Source organism: Choloepus didactylus, chromosome 1 (assembly GCF_015220235.1).
Source record: "Choloepus didactylus isolate mChoDid1 chromosome 1, mChoDid1.pri, whole genome shotgun sequence".
NCBI lineage: Eukaryota > Metazoa > Chordata > Mammalia > Pilosa > Megalonychidae > Choloepus > Choloepus didactylus.
This window is the reverse complement of record NC_051307.1, coordinates 107,573,663-107,595,938: the sequence shown is the minus strand read 5'-3', so window position 1 is coordinate 107,595,938 and position 22,276 is coordinate 107,573,663. Positions and strand designations below refer to the sequence as shown.

The 22,276-nt window shown below is 34.3% G+C and overlaps 1 protein-coding gene across 1 annotated transcript in view; it reads left to right on the top strand.

Moving 5' to 3' along the window:
• The window catches only part of VPS8 (VPS8 subunit of CORVET complex), a 275,358-nt gene that overhangs the window by 25,589 nt on the left and 227,493 nt on the right, over positions 1-22,276 (top strand). The window contains 8 exon segments of the mRNA XM_037839097.1: positions 2,725-2,757; positions 3,697-3,751; positions 12,835-12,959; positions 16,166-16,252; positions 18,656-18,723; positions 20,011-20,164; positions 20,268-20,327; positions 21,892-21,999. Coding sequence (XP_037695025.1) covers positions 2,725-2,757; positions 3,697-3,751; positions 12,835-12,959; positions 16,166-16,252; positions 18,656-18,723; positions 20,011-20,164; positions 20,268-20,327; positions 21,892-21,999 — 690 coding nt within the window.

Sequence of the window (22,276 nt, the reverse complement as noted above, 5' to 3'; positions counted from 1 at the left end):
TGGTTTTTTGTGATCTTTCAATTTCAGTTTTCTGAACTCGATATATAGATCCTGTATATAATAATAATGATAGTAGTAGTTGTAATAATAGTAATAGTAATAAGGACAGATTCATACCCAGCAACTTTGATGTATTTTTGTGTTCTTTTCATGGAGCTTAATTGATATTTTGCATATTCAGTTTGGATAGGAAATGAAGGTTTTGACTTTTCAAGAGGGAGAGAGATCAATATAGGAGTGGCATGATGACACCACAACCATGTTGCAACTTGCGGGTTTACCAGAGAAGGCTCTTGTTGTAGATGCAAAAAAAAAAAAAAAAAAAGTCTGTTCATTATGGCCAATTGGTATGCCTTGACCCAGCTTTAATATCATGAAGTTAATTTAAATAGAGAGATGGTCAAGCAATGGAGAAAATCTGGGCAATTGTCCGTCCTCTTTTAGAGGGAGAGTAACTCATATTTGCTGCAATGGGAACCACCTGTTGAGGATTACATTTCCATGACGTTTTCTGAATTTAATCCTTATGTAGGTGATGAAATTTATTCCTTTCAAAATCAAGATGAACCAGAACAGTCATTTGACCCACCTGTACAATTTTAACAATATTTTGAATAATGGAGACTGAACTAAAACTCAGACACTGAACAATGATTAGATAAATCTGTTATTTAAAAGGGTTTCTCCTCCCTCTTGAAGAGGAGGGAAGAATTCTAATAAATCCCAGAGTGTTTGTGTTCTGTTCTTATTTCATTGCTATGGCTGAGCTCCTTTGGTATGTTAAAATGAAAACTGCTTTTCCTGTGACAGTCATCATACTGTGCCTTCCTAATCTTGGATTACCAGCTCAATTTAAATTGTATGCTTTTCTGTGATGGTTGGTTTATTAACATGTAAAGCTGGTTTTCCTGGGTATCTCTCCTGAATAGTTGTTCAGTAGTGCCTTCGGCCAGGTGGCACGGCTGCCTGTGGCCTTAATCACCACAGCTTTGAAGTCCATGCATGGAAGACACTTAGGAGAGATGGAACTTTTGTAGTTGTCAACCTCATTGTTTAATATTGGGATCCTCCTCAAAGAAATGTGACATAAGAATATATTTAATGTTTTAAGGAGCTTTATCATTTTTATGATCAACTTAAAGAGATGCCTTTGGGCAGTGTTTTTTTGTGGGTCTTTTTTTTCCCCCCAAAATATATCGATGCATAAAAATCTCTTAGGGTGCTTATTAAAATGCACATTCCTGGGCACTACCTCAGACCTGAATTGGAATCTCTAGCAGTGTAGCATAGGGATCTGCATTTTAACAGGCATCCCAGCCCATGCTAAGGCACGCTGACTTTCGAGAACCACTACCCTAAAGTGTTGCAACACCAGTTCTAAAATTCTGTAATCTCTAAAATGCTTCCCACATCTGTGCTGTTTTAGCTTTTGAAATCGGCTGACTTCTGATTTCATTATTCAGGTTCCATTCTGGATATAGTTTATGTTCTTCATCTGCCATCCCACTACTCCTTTGCTTTGTCTGAGACACATACCAATCAGTTATCAAATATTTATTGCATGCTTCTTAATTATCAAGTATTATTTTAGGTATGCTTTAGGTTCCACGTGAAGTTGGATATATATAGAAGAATGTTGTATATAGAAGCCTTGGTAATTGTTTTTTCTCATTTTTCCACACACTGGAGTAAGTTTCTTAAGTTAGTACCTAGGAAGCTCTACACAGTTGGTTAAATAGATTTAGATTCTGCCTTCTAGGAGATTATAATAACTAACTGACCACATTGACAGGTATGGACATAGAAAAGAAGATGTAGAAGTGATATAAAGGGCACTGGCCATTACTGAGTGACCCTGGGCAAGTCATTTAAGCTCTTTGAAATTTCTATTTCTTAATCTGGAAAATCAGGATAATACTACCTGTTCCATCTATCTCTCTAGGTTTGAGAATCAAATAATGTGATATATGTATATGAAAACTCTTTGTTACTACATGCTATATAATTGTAAGCTAATATTATTTATAGCTATATAAACTGTAGATAAATAGATACCCTTACGTTCATATAATACTTCACACTTGTTTCATCGTCAGGGCAACACATTGAGGTTGATAGGACAGTATTTATTATTTCTTTGAGTAGATGAGAAGACTGATACTTGGAGGGTTAGGAGACTTTCCCAAGGCCATACAGTTATTGGCATGGAGCTGGGATTAGCACTTAATACCTGACTCTCTTAATGCAACCCCATCTTGAGAACTGACTGAATATACCCTGCTGGGGTTTTATTTAGGGGTTGTTGGGTAATCTGGATGGCCAACTTCTACTTAGAGGAAGGATGTCTTTAGCACATTTCCCTTTTCTGAAATCTTTATGTACTTCTATCATTTTGACCCATAGGACTTACAGTTTATTCACATTATTGAAAACAGAACCTCTTTCCTCTCTTTTTTCCTTTACATTTCCATTTATAATCAGTATCCTCCCTGAGGTATCTGTTATAGTTAGTAAAATAAAATGATCTACTCCCATGCTCTCTGTATTTTGTTGGTACATTCAACTTTTGTAATTTCTGTTAGTTGAGAGCAAAAATAAAGGCTCCACCTCTCTGTGAATTGATTTGGAGCACAGTACGTGTAAAGAGAGGGCCTTATAACATTTTTCTGTTTTAAAATGAGAATATCTTTCCAAAAACATTTTTTTTTTTTTAATTTCATTTAGGACAAAGTAGATGCTGGCTTACCTACAGCAATTGTAAGTATACTTTAAAGATAAGGCTTTTATTTTATTTGGTTTTCTTAGATTTGTTTTTATAATGTTTAAAGTTATTACATCAGTTATTGTGATAAGAATTCATAAATCATTTCCCTGCCACTAATCAGGTTTAAAATTTATCCATGTTTGAATGTCTCTTTGTTTCTTAGTCTATTCATTACTCCTTAGCCTTTTGTCTGAGAAGCAGGTAATGGAGTAATGATTAGACTTCTCCAAGTTTATTTGTATGCAGTGCCATCTTGCCCAAGTAAATTTGCTCCTTCTGTGATTTGGCTTCCCTTTTGTTACAGGGCGTGAAAAATAGCATTCGGTAAAATCACTTTGTGGTAAACATAGTACATTTAACAGCTCTGGACTCCATTGCCAAGCCTGCCAAATGATAAATCTGTGGAGTGATTATTGTGAAATGGGGGATATTGAAAGCACGCTAGTGCTTCTTGCCTTCCTCCAACTAACTTCTGTAGCTCTCTTATTAGTTAGTCATTGATGAGAAAGTGGGCTAAATTTTGAACATTTCTGGTGCCTTTTGGCTCCTGTGAATAAACTGGAGAAGAGCTTCTTTGTCCCTCCCACACACCTGGTAGGAGGCTCTTCACTGGGTAGCACAAATATCTCTGTGTTTTTTTTTTTTTTTTTTCCGAATTGCTTTAGAGGAAGCTGTGGCATGTTTTTGCCTGTAATGTTGAACAAACGATATCTTGATATTGTTGCCCCTAGAGTAAATTTAGAGGAAATTCCATATATAAAATGTTCTGAGTTTCATTTCCCCTTTTGCTCCCTAGTTGAAATTGTCTTTATTTAAAATAGTCAGTATGTCATCTGATGCCTCGAGGACAGAAGACCAACATATTCGGCTTTTGATTATTTCAAGATTCTTGGTGTAATATCTTAAAATGTAATCTTCCCTTTTGTTTCCAGGCAGTGTCCAGCCTGATAGCAGTGGGTACATCTCATGGACTGGCTTTAATATTTGGTAACTCTAAGCATTTTCCTAATTTTAAATATTAAGTATACTTTTGGGTTATATGTCTTTTAAACACATATTATACTTTATTTTCTGGAACAAAACCAGAAAATACTTGCACAGTCAAGTATTTTCATACATGTAAAAATTACTTTACTCACAGCTTCATTTTGTTTCAAGATGCAAGTTTATTTTCTTCTTTTTGAATTTATGAGCTACATATCTGTTCACTCTCTGTAGACCTGGGAAAAAGGAGTATGAAGCTGAAAGGAACCTCCAATTGTCATCTTATCTGTCTCCAGCTGTTGGTGGTGATTTTTTATTCTAAATCATACCTGAATAATGGGGTATTCCAAAGGATCTTTAGGGAAAGAGATTCCCCAAACTTTCTCATAATTTTCAGTAATTCTTCTTCATTTCCATTATAAATTTCTCTAAATTGGAAATCTCAGCCCATAATCACACTCTTTTCTTGGTTGAGAAGAGAACTTAACTAGTTTCATTTGTATATTAGAAGATAGTCTTTAGTATTTTCTCATTTTTTTTAATCTGAGTCTAAGTAACCCCAGTTTCATGAATCCTCCTTTGCTTTTGAACTCAATATTATGAGCAGAACATTTTGTCTTATTTATTTAAAAATTCTTAGATAATATTTTCTCTCATTTTTGGTGTTTTCTTCTGGATTTTAAGTGTTCTGCATTTCTCTTAAATAGAATTCTTGATCACACTGTGTTTTAATAAGGAATCCACAGTATATATAGAAGCATTTCCTGAGAATACTTTAATAGCAGAACCACAATTCTGCTATCTTGGGCCTTACATCTTTATTTACCATATGAGTGGATAACTAATTATTTTCTGTTTCTGAACAATTGATTTCCTGTTTATAAATTTTCTGTTATGTCAAAATCTTTGTTTAACATGTGATTTTAATACCTAGTGTTTTCAAAGTTGATTTATTTAGATAATGGGATTTTATTGTTTGGGGATCAGAATGATGGAGATAAAGATACAATGCTCTAGAAGGAATTTTAGAGTTGAGTCTTTAAATAATTTTTCTTATTACCTAATTGATAAGTGTTCATAGTAGAAAATTTAGAAAATATAGATGAGCAAAAAGTTGAAGATATAAAATGCCCCAAATTCAATCATTCATGAATAACCACTGACATTTCTGTATAGACTGTTTCTTTTTTCTATACATATTTGTATGAACACACCCCAAAATAGGATTGTGTTAATTTGTTACCTGCTTTTTTCATTATAATGAACATCTTTCCATGTAATTTATATATTTGTTGTAACATCACTTTAATGGCTACACAGTATTCTTTTGAATGGATGCATCATAATTTATTTAACCATTTCCTACTATGGGACATTTAGATTGTTTCTAAAAAGTGGAGTGGTAAACACCTTTGTTACTAAATTTTTGTGCCCATAATTACTTAGAATTAATTTCTAGAAGTGGAATTGCTTGGGTCAGGGTATGAACATTTTGAAGACTTTTGCATAATTGCCCTCTAGAAAAGTTTTACCAGCGTACTTTCCTATCAGCTGTAAGAATGCTTATTACTATATGGGGACATAATTGGGTATTCACTTGGTAGAATTTTGGGAAAGGAGCTTAAAAGATATTTTAGTTCAGTCTCCTTAATTTATGTATAAGGAAATTGAGGACCATAGAGGTTGATGTGTATGGAGCCAAGTTCAGAATAAAGAAATACTGAATCCTAGATCAGTGTATATGTACTGATATTTTTGTTACTGCTTACCAGTGCTCACTTCTATTCAGTTCTGTCTCTTTTAATGTTCCTTCCTTATCACAAAGTTTTAACAATATGTGTCTGCTTATAATCAAACCCATGTAGAACTTACTGTAAACAAATTAAAATGAATACTTTAAAAATAAAACTAACAGGGGAAGAAGAGTATGTTATTGTTTGGTGCTATCTCCTTAATTTTCTTGGGCCTGCTTCCTATTTATATAGACCCCAGCAGCATTCTTGTAGATATGATAAAATAGTAACATATCATTACAGTCCCATGTGAAAAAAAAGTATGCCAAAGTGAACATCCTGAGGAAGAATCATGATATTCCAGTTGTGCTTTGGGCTTTTAATAGTGCAGTTAATAAATTTTACTTGTTTGTAGAAATCAGATGTTTGGACGATATGGTCTAACAAATGGATTAAAAATATGCTTGAAAGCCCAGGAACAAATGACAGAGGAATAATAACTGTGGACTGCTTAGGATAGAAGTCTGGATTAGAAGTGACCTCTTTAAAACCTCTTTGTTGGTCATAGTAGAAAGTGTAGCAGGAAGAACTGTACTTGTTTAAGTACTAGTAGAGTCTCCTTGAAATAGAGGCCTGAGTTATTAAAATAGTAATCATTATAAGTTATCATTATAAGTTTCTTAAATGGTGATGTACGTTGCCTATTCTTGTGCCATTTATTGTGTATCTTGGTTCTTTCCTTATATACAGGGTTTCAAAAGCTCAAATCTTAATAAAGATGTCTCCCTATGCCAAAATCTTTAGTTTTACTTTTTTTTTGCCTGTTGTTTGTATATGTTAGTAGATTATTTTATTGCAACTGTTTTTGTTTCTATTTAATTTAAACACAGATTTACTTACTGTGCTATAATTTGAATATTATATAATCTCTTTTTCCATAACCAAAATCTGAATATAATCGTATAGACATCAATAAATCAAATTTAGTAACATTCCCACAGTTGACTACAACTTGTCACTTATACTCTTGAAACTTTACCTTTCTTTTCTCTGAACTTTTGAACTGATTTCTTGCTTTTCTCTCTCTTTTAATCTTTTCACCATGGATGCTAAAGGAAAAGGTATTGTGATTTTGGTTTGCATGAGTAACTCTCTTTCTTTTAACCCTTTTAATGTTGAAAGAGAATACTATCCATTACAGTCAAAATCCTCTTATGAAATGCTTGTTGAAAAAAAACTAATTGAAAAATTGGATGAAGCAAGGAATTGCTAAAAATTATAAATGCATGTGTATCTTTAATTTTTTATTTTATCTGAAAATATGTAAGTAATTTTCTCCTAATCTTTTGATATAGTCCAAGGCCAGATGGAGTTCTACATCATCTTTTTTGGCATAAACTGTATCAATAATGGGCCATGTAAATTTTGAAATTTTAATTTTTAAAAAATGAGATATAAGTTTAGGCACTTGTGAAGCAATTGAAGAGGACACTCTTTTCTAGATTTAAACAAAACTTTCTAAAGCATCTGTTTAGTTTTCATAGGAAAAGGTGCTCTCTATTTTCCACTTTATTTTATCGGTTTATATATTGTCTAAGCTTTTTAAGTATAGTATTTTATAAAATGCCATGAACAGATTTGGGAATAAACACACAGACTCTTAGTAAGCATCAGCATTCTAGAAAATAGCCAGTTAGCCATGGGCATTCAGTTTGTCTTAGGCTTCAGTTAGTAATTTTACCGCGGGAATGAGAACTTTAATTCTCGGAGTTGGTTACATGGAGGTCAGGTAATAATGCTTCTTGTTTAATGATTATTGATGAAATAAGTTTCCTATGACGATCTCCTTTTTTCTTCTCCCTTTGTCCTAGAGAATATTTTCATATGAATAATGGGTAAGAAAAGGATGGTGAATACTGGCAGATAAAAGTAGAATTCTACATATACAATCAAATTTGATTCCCTCTAGGATGTAGGCATTTCCTTCTTGGATGGTCTTTGGGAATTAGTTAAAACAAATTAGGGGTGAAATAAATGATTGGGATAATTTTGGTTTATGGTAAAAGGATTAGGAGAAATTCTTGAAGTATGTTAAAATTTAAATTTTAGATCTATTGTAGACTTTATAATTTGTGGTTTTTCTTTGCTAGTTAGCACGTTACTCTTAAGCGCAGAATATGTTGAAATCTACCCTAAACTAAGTGTTCTTTGAAATATAGTGTTCTTTGAAATATATATTAATATAAGAAATAGATGTAATTAATTGCTGTGTCAGATGTGCTTTTTGTGCTATCTGGACTTCAAGTTATCTTAATTAATTGGCATCATCAGTAATAATTCCTTTCATTTGTACAGTTTGATACTTTTCAGAATTTTCATATGCATTGTCTTATTTAAGCTCTATGATAGTCTCATTTCCAGTTTCTTGCCCAGGGATACCTGCTACATAAGGACCCTCTTCAGTTTGATTTGATTTTATTTTTTTAATAAAGTATGTTGACAATGCCAGCCAAATGTGATTTTATGTGACTTTGTAAATGAAACTAGATGTACTACTAATTTAATACCTTTTCCCCAACAGTAGATAAAGGAGACTTCAGTGAGTAGGGGAAGAGTAGAATTTTTCCTTTTAAATTAATGAGATAAAGAGCAGGCTGTAGGGGTAGAACATGGAAGAAGCTCTGATTTTTAGTTTTTTGTTTTGTTTTGTTTTTTTGCCTCTGCTCAGGTCCTTTTGTTCTTTTTATATAACTATAACATCTTAGCAGTTTGAAGAAGTTTTATGTTTTTTATAGCCGAGCACCTTTTCCCAGAATTGTCGACTATAGAATGTTTATTTACTGTAGTAGGAAAACCTCTCCAATAAGACTCTACTTTCTTCTTTACACAGAAATTCTACCTCTTCAGAATCGATTCTAAATTGTATAATAGCAAGTTTGTTAATGTGGTCTCATAAAAAATGTATGAAGACAGCAGTAAAAATTGAGAAATATTTTTTGAGAAAATAGATTACATTTTGTATATTTTTCATATACTGTTCACCTCTCTTACCATCATCTCTCTTTTTTAAATGTATGTGAGTATAATCTATAAATCAGTTTGTGATGAGAAGCTAATAATATTTCAGAGACATTGAATTGGCTCCTTTGTGCATTATCTTACTTTACTATTTTATTCCTCTTAGCAACACAGTGAGGTGAGGTGTGTTTTCTACATTTCATAAGTGAGGATAATGAGGCTAAGAGAAATTAAGTAACTTTCCTAAGATTACCCAGGCAAGTAGTTGCAATGCCTGTACTTCCCCAGGAGTAGGGATGAGATTAATATCAAGGTATCTGCCAAACCAGTAACCTTGACTCTTGAAGATGATTGTGTAACAATGTGGCTTACAAGGGGTGACAGTGTAGGCTTGTGAAAGCCTTGCGGATCGCACTCCCTTTATCCACTGTATGGATGGATGAGTAGAAAAATGGGGACAAAAACTAAATGAAAAATAGGGTGGAATAGGGAGATGATTTGGATCCTCTTTTATCTTTTATTTTTAATTCTTATTCTTATTGTTTCTGGTGTAAGGAAAATGTTCAAAAATAGATTGGGGTGATGAATGCACAACTATATGATGGTACCGTGAACAGTTGATTGTACATCATGGATGACTGTGTGGTATGTGAATATATCTCAATAAAGCTGAATTTAATTAAAAAAAAATCAAGGTATCTGATTTCACCAGCCATGCTACCTTATTTAGAGACTTTATAAAGATAAGGAATACATTATGAAAATCAGGAAAATGAGAGTATTTTCATTGACACAAAACTGTGGATTATAAAATATTACTCATTTCAGAAATGACTAAGGTTAATAACTTAGTCCCTTGTCTTATCTAGTTTTTAGTACATCAGAACCACAGACAGGAAAACACAGCCATATTTGGGTTTTTAACCTAGAATTTAGTGGTATGTTCCTTTCCTTCCTACATTTCTACCATCACTACTCTTTCTTTTATTTTTTTTATTATTTTTTTAATCTTCATTTTATTGAGATATATTCACATACCACGCAGTCATACAAAACAAATCGTACATTTGACTGTTCACAGTACCATTACATAGTTGTACATTCATCACCTAAATCGATCCCTGACACCTTCATTAGCACACACACAAAAATAACAAGAATAATAATTAAAGTGAAAAAGAGCAATTGAAGTAAAAAAGAACACTGGGTACCTTTGTCTGTTTGTTTGTTTGTTTCCTTCCCCTATTTTTCTACTCATCCATCCATAAACTAGACAAAGTGGAGTGTGGTCCTTATGGGTTTCCCAATCCCATTGTCACCCCTCATAAGCTACATTTTTATACAATTGTCTTCGAGATTCATGGGTTCTGGGTTGTAGTTTGATAGTTTCAGGTATCCACCACCAGCTACCCCAATTCATTAGAACCTAAAAAGGGTTGTCTAAAGTGTGCGTAAGAGTGCCCACCAGAGTGACCTCTCGGCTCGTTTTGGAATCTCTCTGCCACTGAAGCTTATTTCATTTCCTTTCACATCCCCCTTTTGGTCAAGAAGATGTTCTCTGTCCCACGATGCCAGGTCTACATTCCTCCCCGGGAGTCATATTCCACGTTGCCAGGGAGATTCATTCCCCTGGGTGTCTGATCCCATGTAGTGGGGAGGGCAGTGATTTCACCTTTCAAGTTGGCTTAGCTAGAGAGAGAGGGCCACATCTGAGCAACAAAGAGGCATTCGGGAGGAGGCTCTTAGGCACAATTATAGGGAGGCCTAGCCTCTCCTTTGCAGCAGCCGTCCCAAGGGTAAAACCTATGGTAGAGGGCTCAACCCATCAAACCACCAGTTCCCTATGTCTGTAGCCATGTTAGCAACCATCGAGGTGGGGGCACTACTCTTTCTTTATTTCCTCTTCTGGTATCCTTAGTCTATTTTTATCATATTTCTCAATTATCCTGTATCTACTTTCTCTGAGTTATTAGAATACTTAAATAGTCTAATTTATGGTATGAACTTTGTGAGATCAGAAAGCGATAGAGCAAATCTTTAAGTATTGATGGATCAGAACTGTGTAAAGTTTGGATCTCAAAGCAGAGATTATAAAGGATCTGTTGGTGTACTGTTCATACACTACCTTGTGCCTGTAAAGCAGGCTGCTCAGGCTTGAGTGGCTCCTTTGTGAGACTGGTATGAAATTTCATACAAGCGTCTGTCTTGTGCTCTTACTTTCAGTCCACCTGTTGCCTCTACACATAACCCAAAGTACTGGCATATATAGAACATTATTGCCTAACTATTATATCATGACAGTTTAAAAAATAAGGTATGTGGATAATCCATTTACTGTTTAAGGCAGCCCTGACAAAATAAGGACCATGGAAAACACCATTTTAGGCAGGCAATTTCAGTGGAGCAAAGTAACATGTGAAGTGAAATTTAGAGTTAGGAAAATTATAGAATAGAGAGAAGTTTTAATAATTTGAATTAAACTGTAGGAGAGGGAAAAGTAGGGGAGGCTGTTCTAGATGTATGGAGAAATATCTGTAATTATGTAATATTAGATGTAAATAAAGATAATGACTTTTTAATTAGATCAGACCTTAGGTATTTATTAGTTTTAATCCTTTTTGGATGTTTACCTTGGAAGGCTAAAATCTAAAATAATTTAAAAAAACACTGAGTATTTTCTGTGTGCCAGAAATGATACAGCCATTAAAAGTTTCAGAACTCCTTATTGCAGGGAAGTGAGAATTGCTATTTGAGCCGGGTTATGAAAACAGAAAAATACTCTCACAAGTATTCACTTTGGACTGGTAAAAGGGCTTACCTAATATTCTTCCCTAGACCTGGTCTATTAGTTTCCCAGCTAATAAATACCGTTCAGTGGGTTGGCTTAAACAGTGGGAATTGATTGGCTCATGGGTTTGAGGCTAGAAGTCCAAAATTGAGGCATCAGTAAGGCAATGCTTTTCTCCTTCAAGACTCTGGCATTCAGGGGCTGGCTGCCGGTGATCTTGGGGTCCTTGGTTTTTATGGCACATGGCAGTGCACATGATGGTGCCCTTCCTTTCTCCTCTTTTCCATTGACTTCAAGCTTCTCTATCAGGTCTCCAGTAATAGGATTGTGGTCCATCCTGATTCAGTTAGCCATACCGTAGCTAAAAATAACCTTACCAAAAGGTCCTGTTTACAGTGGATTCAGACCCACAAGAATGGATTAAGGTTAAGAACATGTTTTTCTGGGGTACATAACTCCAAGCACCACACATGGGAATGAATGTCTTAGGCTGTTTCTGATAACTAGATTTATCCTTATAGATGGAAGATTTGCAAATGTGGAAGCTATTCAGATGATTGTGAGATACTTTCTGAGTGCAAGGCACCAAGCCAAGTATTCATGAGGTGTTAATTCACTCACCATCTCAGGCCTCTGAGAGATTGTAGGCTAATAGGGGAGGTAAGACATATCAAAAAACTAGCATGTACATAGATAAGGAAGACACAAGTAAGTGCCGGGAAAGTTGAGAAAACCCCAGGTTGTGGCTTTTTTTTTTTAAAAAAAATAAATTTTATAGCCATGCTGCATTACACTTCAATTTTTAATTTTGTTTTCAAGTGGGTACAATAATGAACTCTGTACAAAATAAGAATTGCCTAGGAGAAGGTGGGACTTTATTTTTATTATTAGATGATAAAATATAATAAATGTTTGAGTGCCTCCTAGGGAAATCAGAGGTGACTAAGGAAGCTCCTTGCCCTTAAAGAAGTTAGTTAGTAACTAATTGTAATTATGTTTAACATATCACATATTAATGTTTGAAATAATTTTCTTAAGTAGTTTAAACATTTCCTTTGTAAATGTATTTGAACTGTTAATTTGTTGAGTAAATCTTGTCTTCATGGATCATATCAGCCAAATTCTAAATAGATAAATTTTGATTTTTAAAGTTTTAAAAATATTTTAAAAGAAAATGGTTTCCCCTGGTAACCTTGCATGTTAAAATAGCAAGAAATACAATTCTCGGGTAAGACAGATGAAAGATAGTTGGTTTGTTCAAGAAGACAAATCCATTATTATGGTTTTTTTGATTTATCATAACAAGTTTTGTACAATACTTCCTTGTATAGCCATGCATTGTCTTTTTTTTCTGTATTCTTAGTTGTAACTCAATGCCCAGCATCTCGTAGCTGTTCAGTAAATATATTTTATTATGAATGTAATGTCAAAGCTGCTTCTTTTGATTGTTGTCACTGCCCAACTCTTTGAAAACATGCCTCTATTATATATGTATTTATTCACTTTCTTCCAGTTCGTCCTCTTGACTTTACAATCGCTTTCTTTAGATCAGAATCAAGCTTTGCGTCTCTGTCTGGGTAGCACCAGTGTTGGAGGTCAGTATGGTGCCATTTCTGCCCTCAGTATCAACAGTGATTGCTCAAGACTTCTTTGTGGCTTTGCCAAAGGACAGGTAAGATAAGAACTTTCTTTTAACCAGGTGATAATGTTAAAATAAAATCAATTTTATAAGACTCCAATATCTTTAGATCAGTCTCTCAAAGACTCAATTATGTGTAATAAAGTGACACATCTGTAGAGCTAACCTGACATTGCTCAGTCTGATTTTTGTCTTGTTTAATTGTAAATAATTGTTATTGACTGAGCCAGAGTATTTTTTTTTTTCCATTTATATTAGAGCAGTTGTAGGTTTACAGAAAAATCATGCAGGAAGTACAGAGTTCCCATATATCCGCTCATCTCCCACAGTCTTTCCTATTAGTAACATTTTACATTAATGTGGTACCTTTGCTACAATTGTTGAAACATTGTTATAATTATTCTATTAATTATAATCCATAGTTTACATTAGGGTTCATTCTTTGTGTTGTACAGTTCTATGGTTTTTAAACAATTTTTTTTCTGGTGACATAGTCAACCTAAAATTTTCATGTTCAAATATACAATTCAGCAGTGTTAATTACATTCATGATGTTGCACTATCATCACTACCACTCATTACAAAACTTTTTCATCACCCCAAACAGAAACTCTGTTCCAATTAAGCATTAACTCCCCATTCCGTATACCCACCTCAGCCCTTGGAAAATTGTATTCTAGTTCTTACTCTATGAATTTGCATATTCTAATTATTTCATATAAGTGAGTTCATACAGTATTTGGCCTTTTGTGTCTAGCTTATTTCATTCAACCTGATGTCTTCAAGGTTCAGCCATGTTGTAGCATATTATCAGAACTTCATTCTTTTTTATAGCTGAATAGTATTCCATTGTTATATATACCACATTTTATTTAGGGGATATATATATATATATATATATATATATATAACTCATTTACTTCCTCTGTTGATCGACACTTGGGGTGCTTCCATGCCTTTATCTTTTGGCAGTTGTGAATAATGCCATTATGAACATAAGTGGGAAAATATCTGTTCAAGTCCCTGCTTTCAGTTCTTTTGGGTATATACTTAGAAGTGGGATTACTGGGTCCTATGGTAACTATATTTTACTATCTGAGGAGTCCTCAAATGGTTTTCCACAATGGATGTACATTTTACCTTCCTACCAACAATGAATGAGTGTTCCTATTTCTCCATAACCTCTCCAACATTAATATCTTTTGTTTTTTTTTAATAGTAGCCATTCTGGTGGATGTGAAATGGTATCTCACTGTGGTTTTGATTTGCGTTTCCCTAATGGCTGATGATGTTAAGCATCTTTTCAAGTGCCTGTGGACCATTTGTGTATCTTCTTTGAAAGTATTTCCCCATTTATTAATTGAGTTTTTTGTCTTCTTGTTGAGTTGTAGGATTTCTTTATATGTTCTAGATATTAAGCCCTTATCAGAAATATGGTTTCCAAATATTTTCTCCCAGTCTGTAGGTTGTCTTTTTACTTTAATGATTAAGTCCTTTGATGCACAAAAGTTTAAAATTTGATGAAGTCCCATTTATCTATTTTTTCTTTTGTTGCTTGTGCTTTGGATGTAAAGTCTGAGACACCATTGCTTAACATGATGTTCTAAAGATGCTTCCCTCTGTTTTCTTCTGGGAGTTTTATGTTTTTATTTCTTGTATTTCTTTTTTTAGGTCTTCGATCCATTTTGAGTTAAAATTTATATATGATATGAGGTAGGGATCCACATTCATTCTTTTGTATATATAAATACAGTTTTCCCAGCATCATTTGTTGAAGAGATTATTCTTTTCTCATTGAGTGGACATGGCACCCTTGTCAAAAATCAGTTGCCATGGATGTGAGGGTTTATTTCTGAACTCTCAACATTCCATTGGTCTATATGTCTGTCCTTGTGCCAGTGCCACTATTTTGATTACTGTTGCTTTTATAGTAAATTTTAAGATCAGGAAGTGTGAGTTCTCCAACTTTGTTCTTTTCCAAGGTGATTATCCTTCCAAATAAATTTTATGATTGGCTTTTCCATTTCTGCAAAGGCAGCTTTTGAAATTTTGATTGGGATTGTATTAATATGTAAATTGCTTTGCCTAGAATTGACGTCTTAATTCTTAGTCTTCTAATCCACAAACATGGAATGTCCTTCTATTTATAAAGGTCTTCTTTGATTTCTTTTAGCAATGCTTTATAGTTTTCCATGTACAAGTCCTTTGCATCCTTGATTAAATTTATTATTAGATATTTGATTCTTTTAGTTGTTGCCATAAATGGAATTTTTTTTCTTGATTTCCTCTTCAGATTGTTCACTACTGGCAGATAGAAACTACTGTTTTTTTTTCTTCAATCTTGCCCCCCACCATTTTGCCAAATTTGTTCATTAGCTCTAGTAGCTTGATTGTGGATTTTTCAGGATTTTTAATATATAGCAACACGTCATCTGTAAATAGGGATATTTTGATTTCTTCCTTTCCTATTTGGATGTTTTTTCTTTCTTTTTCTTGCCTAATTGCTCTCGCTAGAAATTTTAGCACAATGTTGAATAACAGTGGTGACAGTGGGCATCCTTGTCCTGTTCCTCGAGGATCTTAGGGGTAAGCTTTCAGTCATTCACCATTGAATTTGATGTTAGCTTGTGGGTTTTTCATATATGCTGTTTATCATGTTGAGGATGCCAGAATCTGTAATTTTAATATCATCATTATTGTGTCTAATTAAATAGTCTTTTTAAACCAACCGAGATGTTATATATTATACACTTCCTTACAGTGATATAGATAATATTGACTGTTATAAAAATCACTATATTCTGCTTTCTGTATTCTTATTACCATGTTCCTAGATAACTATTTTGTTATTTCTTTCTTTCCGTTTCTAAAATTGGCAATTGATTGTGGTTTTTCCCATCTTTTGATTCATACATCACCAGCTGGTTTGGCAGCAGAGCCTTTTCCATGTTTTTTACCTGTACCAGACTGATTGACCCATTAGAGAAATATCATTTACCTCTCTGTATAAGTACAAGATCTAAAGGGAAAAGTAGATTGGTCAAGATGAGGGGTAGATGAAAATGGAATAAAAGTGCCATGCTTTAATGGATCTGCAATCTTTAGTTATGTTTTAAGTTTTAGCTCTCTGACCCTAATGTTTATAGACCTGGAATAGATTTTTTTCAGCCAGAAGGCAGGATACTTAAGTTCTAAAAAAGAGCAATAAATTTGTTTTTAAAGCATTAGTTGTCTTATAGATTACCATGTGGGATTTGGCCAGTGGAAAACTTCTAAGATCAATAACAGATGCTCATCCTCCAGGAACAGCGATACTGCATATCAAGGTAATATCTTTTTCTTTTTCTGATGACTCTTATTATTATATCTTGTAACCATTTATTAAGTAAATTTCTCTATATTGATGCTCAGAAGTCCAAAAAATATATTTAACATAAAGCTGAGTATTACCTTATAAATAGAATCCTTGACATTGAATTATCTTTTAGCCCAACAAGATGTTTTGCCAAGTTAAAATAAGAGAAGGGCCAATATGGAAATGTTCAGCTTCAAGTTGTATTGAAGTCTAATAGATATAGCAACAAAAAGGGCAAATTGATGTGATCCTAGACCAGAGGTTGGCAGCAAAGACAGGCAGCTCTCTGCTGAAAACGCATATGGAGATTTTAAAAGGTCATTGTACGTTTTGTTTAGTATGCCAAGATTTTATTGCTGAAGTGGTCTGTATTTGAGGCACCAATTATGAAAGACCCAAGGTTTGGATTATGTTTAGAAATGTATCTGTTGGTTTATTTTCTTTTAGGCTTCTAAAGGGAAAGCATTTAAGGTGTTAGTGTTGGCTGTCTCCTTACAGACATGTAAAAAATAAACCGACTTTAGGTAACAGATTGATTTATAAACACAATGTGAACTTTGGTTCTTGCACACTGTCAAGCCCATGTTCAGAGGTGTAAAAGGTAAAGTTCTATAACTAGGAAAGTCTAAAATCTTCTAGAATTTAATCATGTGCACATTTGGTTGCTTATTGTGCAGAGCTCTCTTGTTCAGACATACGCTTTTTAAAGTCTGCAAGCATCTGGAGTATATATGTCTACATCTAGGTTGGTAACAAAAAAGCCTTTTGTAGCAAGGCAACATTGAAACATTTAATAACAATGAAAAAAACTGAGGCAAGTAGAGAGATTATCTTTTTTTCCAAACCATCATGGAAATTTCTATTGACCTTTTTTCATATGGCTTGTAGCAACTTCCAATAAATTACAGTTGTTGGTGTGCATGTCTTACCTCTCTTAATAGATTATAATGTTTTTAAAGCCAGGGTCTGTATCACATTTATTTTTGTGTTTTTACCTATAGTAGCTGCTCAGTAAATGTTTGGTTGAAAGAATAGTTGGTGGTGTTTATAAAAGACCAACCCTTTTTCAGGAAAAATTAAAATCTTTGGGAGATGCAATATGAAATAGAAGAGACAGAAGCAGAGAGAAAAGAGAAGAATGCAGCTGAAATTAAAAGCATAGTAGCAGTAGCCATTGTTTTTTCTCGAGAATTGTGATGAGGTGGTGTATGTAGACACTGTGATGTCAGAGAAAAAAATAGCAAAAGATACATATAATTGAGCATTTCTGATGTCTTAGATTGACAACAGCCACTTGCACTTAAATTTTTACTCATTGTTCTCCAAACTTTTAACCCGACGTCCCATCAATAACAATTTGGGTTCCTTGATGTATGTATATTTGTTTTTGAATTATGTAAACATGCTATTTACATACAAAAGAACTGGAAAATTAATAAATGGAAATACAGTTGTATTATTTTCTGAAACACTCCATTGGCTGTTTCCTGTACACCTCTGGGGTACAAGCTCCCTACTTTGGCAACTGCTCATCTAGGCTTTGAGAGCAAAGATGTGGTACTTCTTTACTGTGCATGTGTGTGGGGTAGAGGAAGAATAATTTTACAGTGGCCTTCTGTACCTCAATATCCTTGACTAAGAGTATGAAGGTGTGCTAATTAGGAAGGCTCACCAACATTTGGGGTTACGGAAGCTAGTTGCTGTGATACTATAGTAATAGGTTAAGTTATTCAATTTTATATCCTATAGCATTCAAATTTACTGTACCTCTTTGACTTTAGGACTGTCCTTGTGGACATTATTTATTACTCTGAGTTTTCTAGATTAGGTAATAATAACTTAAGTATACTCTTATTTAAGAATATGAAGGAGGCAGCACATTTTAGGAAGAGTTACATAAAGAATTAAAATATTGTGTATATATTGGATTAACTCTTCAGTTATTAGAAAACATATTCAGAGAAGTGTATTTCCTAAACATATCTAATGTCTTTATGAAAAGTAGGCAGTTGGAAATGTATCCAAAGTTAATATGTCCTATTCAGTTTAACAGCAAGTTAGAAAAAGTTAATGTAAGAAACCAAGTAGGGAACCTTAGGACTTTTATGAATCATAGTTTGTATTACTATTATTTTCTCATCTTGATGATGGTGGTTTTATTATTAACCTTTGAAAGCCTTAGTTTTAAAAATATATTGAGCCATTTTTATTTTGAATAAGTGTTTGTATGTTGTTAAGTAATGAGCTGAATCTAGGTTATTTCAAATGCAATTAAATATGTATGTAGTAAATTTTTAAAATTTTATAATTTCTTCCTTACCTTTTTAACATTTGTTTAAAAATCTACAAGAAAATAAGTTTATTCTCTGTTTAGTTTACAGATGATCCAACGCTTGCAATTTGCAACGACAGTGGAGGCTCTGTTTTTGAATTGACATTTAAGTAAGAGATTAATGGAAATTTGTTGACAAATGGATAGACTAGCTGTGGTTTAATTATTTGAAACTGAAGATGAAGAGCCCTGGAAAGCCCATGTGATTAAAATAGATTATGGCCATGTATCAGAATTACCTGTGGAAGCTTGTAGAACATATGAGTTCCAGGCCTGGCCGCCAAATTCTATCTCCATAGGTTTGATTTGGGATTCTAGACTCCTAATCCTCAGGGGATTCTTAGGAGCTGTCGGGTTTTGGAACCACTGTTCCGGAGTATTCGACTAATTTTGGTTCAGGCCTTTGGCCTGGTCAGTTATAACCACAGTGGCAGGTACAAAAAGGCTTCATTGCCTTGGAATTGCCTGTTTACTTTTTAAGAGTAAAGACTGTCTAGATACATGACAGAACATTCATGAAGCAGAGGTTTTTTGTTTTTTTTTTTAAGTATAACAGAATGCTATGTGTATTATGTTTCCATAAATTCTTTAAGGGTAACGACTATCTTTGTTTCTTGTATTTCTCAACAACTTCTAACAATAAGCACAAAGTACTTGCTTAAAAATTGCTATTATTTAGTCAGCCAATGGTTATTGAGCATCTCCTCCGTGTAGGCATTTTTCTGGGTGCCAGAGTTATAACTGTGAAACAGAAAAATTAATTTCCTTCTCTAATAGAACACACATTCTGGGTAGGTTGGGGAGACAGACAATAAAGTACACAGAAATAAAATAATTTCAGATAGTTATGAGTGCTGTCAAGAAAATAACATAGGTCATTGTGCTGAAGTACAGTCAGGATCATCAGGAAGGACTTCCTCAGAAGGAAACATTTGAGCAAAGACCTGAATGATGAGTGGGCCAACAGTGCAGAGATCTGGGGGAGGCGATCCGGGCAGAGAGATGTTCAGGCACAAAGGCTTTGAGGTAGGCACAAACTTAGCTATCTGGAGCAACAACAACAAAAAAGTCAAGTGTGACTGGAGCAAAGCTTTGTCAGGAGCAGCAGTAGTGAGAGACAAGTGAAGTTTGAAGCCAGATCATCTAGGTCCTTTTAAGACACGGTGAAGAGTTTGGATTTCATTTTTCATACACTGGCAAGTCATTGGAGTGTTTTTAGCAAAAGAGAGGTAAATCTGACTTATATATTATAAAGATCATGCTGCTAATGTGGAATTTGGGCTGTAGGGGATAAGAGTAGGAGATACGAGGTTATTGTAGTTGTCCAAGTTAATTGGAGATGATGGTGCCTTGAATCATTGCTAAATTGATTCTGAACTTTTTGGTTATATTTTCAGGAGAGTGATGGGAGTGAGGACGTGTGAATCTAGATGTTTGTTTAGTGGTTCTAAGGGTGAAGTTTGCTGTATTGAGCCTTTACATTCTAAGCCTGAGTTGAAAGATCATCCCATCACACAATTTTCATTATTGGCCATGGCATCCTTAACAAAGGTAGGTATATTTAGAAGATGAAACTCTTAACCATTAGAGGCTTTGAATACCCCAAATTTGAAAATTACAAAGTAAATTTTGAAAACATATTTTTCTCCTAAAGATACTAGTCATTGGATTGAAACCATCCTTGAAAGTGTGGATGACTTTTCCCTATGGACGGGTGAGTAAGCCTCTGTCTTACTGGCAAAAGGGAGGACCATGCCAGGGAGTTGGGAAAAAAGACTTATAAGTGGTGAGTTCTGTGAATGTAGGATTGTCAGAAAACTGGGTAGAATGTAGTGCTCCAAAGACTGCTGTCTAGACTTCACTTGAAGTGACCAAGGCAGCATAAGCTAGTGACTAGATTAGTGTCCTGGGGATCATGAGAGCTGTACTTTTCTACCTTTATCATTTTGTTTTAAGTTTTTCTCTCATAAACAGCATATAGCTGGCTTTTATTTTTAACCTCAATTTGACAATATCTGTCTGTTGCTGTCCTGGTGCTTTGTGGTCACACCTAATTTCATGTGTAGATTGTCCCAGCCTCATTCGCTGTCCATTTGAGTGCAGTAAAATTCCCTTACTAGATTTGAAGCTGGAGGATAAGTTGATGTATTGATTTCCAGCCCAGTTGCCAGTGTTTTAAAGGTATTCGTTTTTGTGTGACGGCTCCACTGAGGTAGGATTATACTTGCTGTCTGCTTCTGTGACACTGAACTACTGATAGAGTATACCCTAGTGTATTATCCAGCATAAATTGCCACCACATACCCTTTTCTTGGCTTCCTCCTCCACTATTTTATTTTGGGAAATTTTACCTCTCAAGATATATAACGCACATCCCAGTTTCCCCTTTCTTTCCTGCTTCATTGTGTTCAGAGCTGTGACCTACCAATGTGTATATGAGAAGTATTAGTGGTGGTGGTGGTGATGGTGGAAAACTCTGACTAATTCAGAAAGTGGCCCCCCATACTGAGGGAGAGCACTTATTTTTCTTGTTGATACCCTGTTTATCTCTGGACCTCAAGAAAAGCATGTCTGCTCTTTCATTTGACAAACCCGTCTTAGATTGCCATTGACATTTCTTAGGTTACCTTCATTGGCTGATTGTGGTTTATCATGGTGGTATATGATTGCATCTTTTTGTATGGTTTTATTGGTATTTTTTCCAATATTTTATAATGAACCTTTTCAAACAAATAGCAAAGTTGAAAGAAGTTTACATTAAATACCTGTGAATAGCTGTGCAACCACCATCTAAATTCTACCATTCTCATTTTTCTGTACTTTCTTTATTACATATCTATCCATTTATCCACCCATCAAAACTATTTTATTTTTTGATATATTTCAAAGTAAATTGTAGAAACCAGTACTCTTTCCCCTTAATATTCAGCGTACATATCATTAGCTAGAGTTCAGTATTTGTTCAGGTTTTTCCTTTAGTATAAAATTTATACTCAATGAAATACACAATTTTTGAGTGTAGAATTGCTGAAGACTGATGGATCTGTATACTTCTGTAATTCAAACCCTTATCAGGATATAGAACATTACCATCAACCCAGAAAGTTCCCCCATGAGGCTTTCTAGTCATTCCCTGCTTCATTGGAATTTTAATGAGAAATTGGTAGAAGTTGTGTCAAGGAACACTAGTCAGATGCTATTTTTAACCAGAATTTTCTTTTTTTTTCTTTGTCCTTTCTGTTTTCCATGATGACTTTTTGTTTGTTTTCTGCTCTTAGATGGATCCTTCCAGTGTTCCTTTGCTGGCCTGGCACTTTGTGGCAGTGCATAATTATGTGAATCCCATGCTTGCCTTCTGCAGAGGAGATGTGGTTCATTTTCTATTGGTAAGTTCTAATATGATGCTAGAGCTATTTTAAAGTCCTTTATCATAAGATTTTTAAAAATTCAGTAGTTTAATATTGTGTAAAAGAAATATACTATTATAGTTCTTTGGAGAGAGAGTGCTTACTTAATATTTATTTAAGGCTGTATTAATTAATATGGAAAAAAACTGATCACCCTCAGCTCCATGCTCCTTCATGGTCTGTTTTTCAAATTTATCTCCTTTGATTAACAAATAATGGTATATATGGATGTATAAACATACAAATATGTATGTTA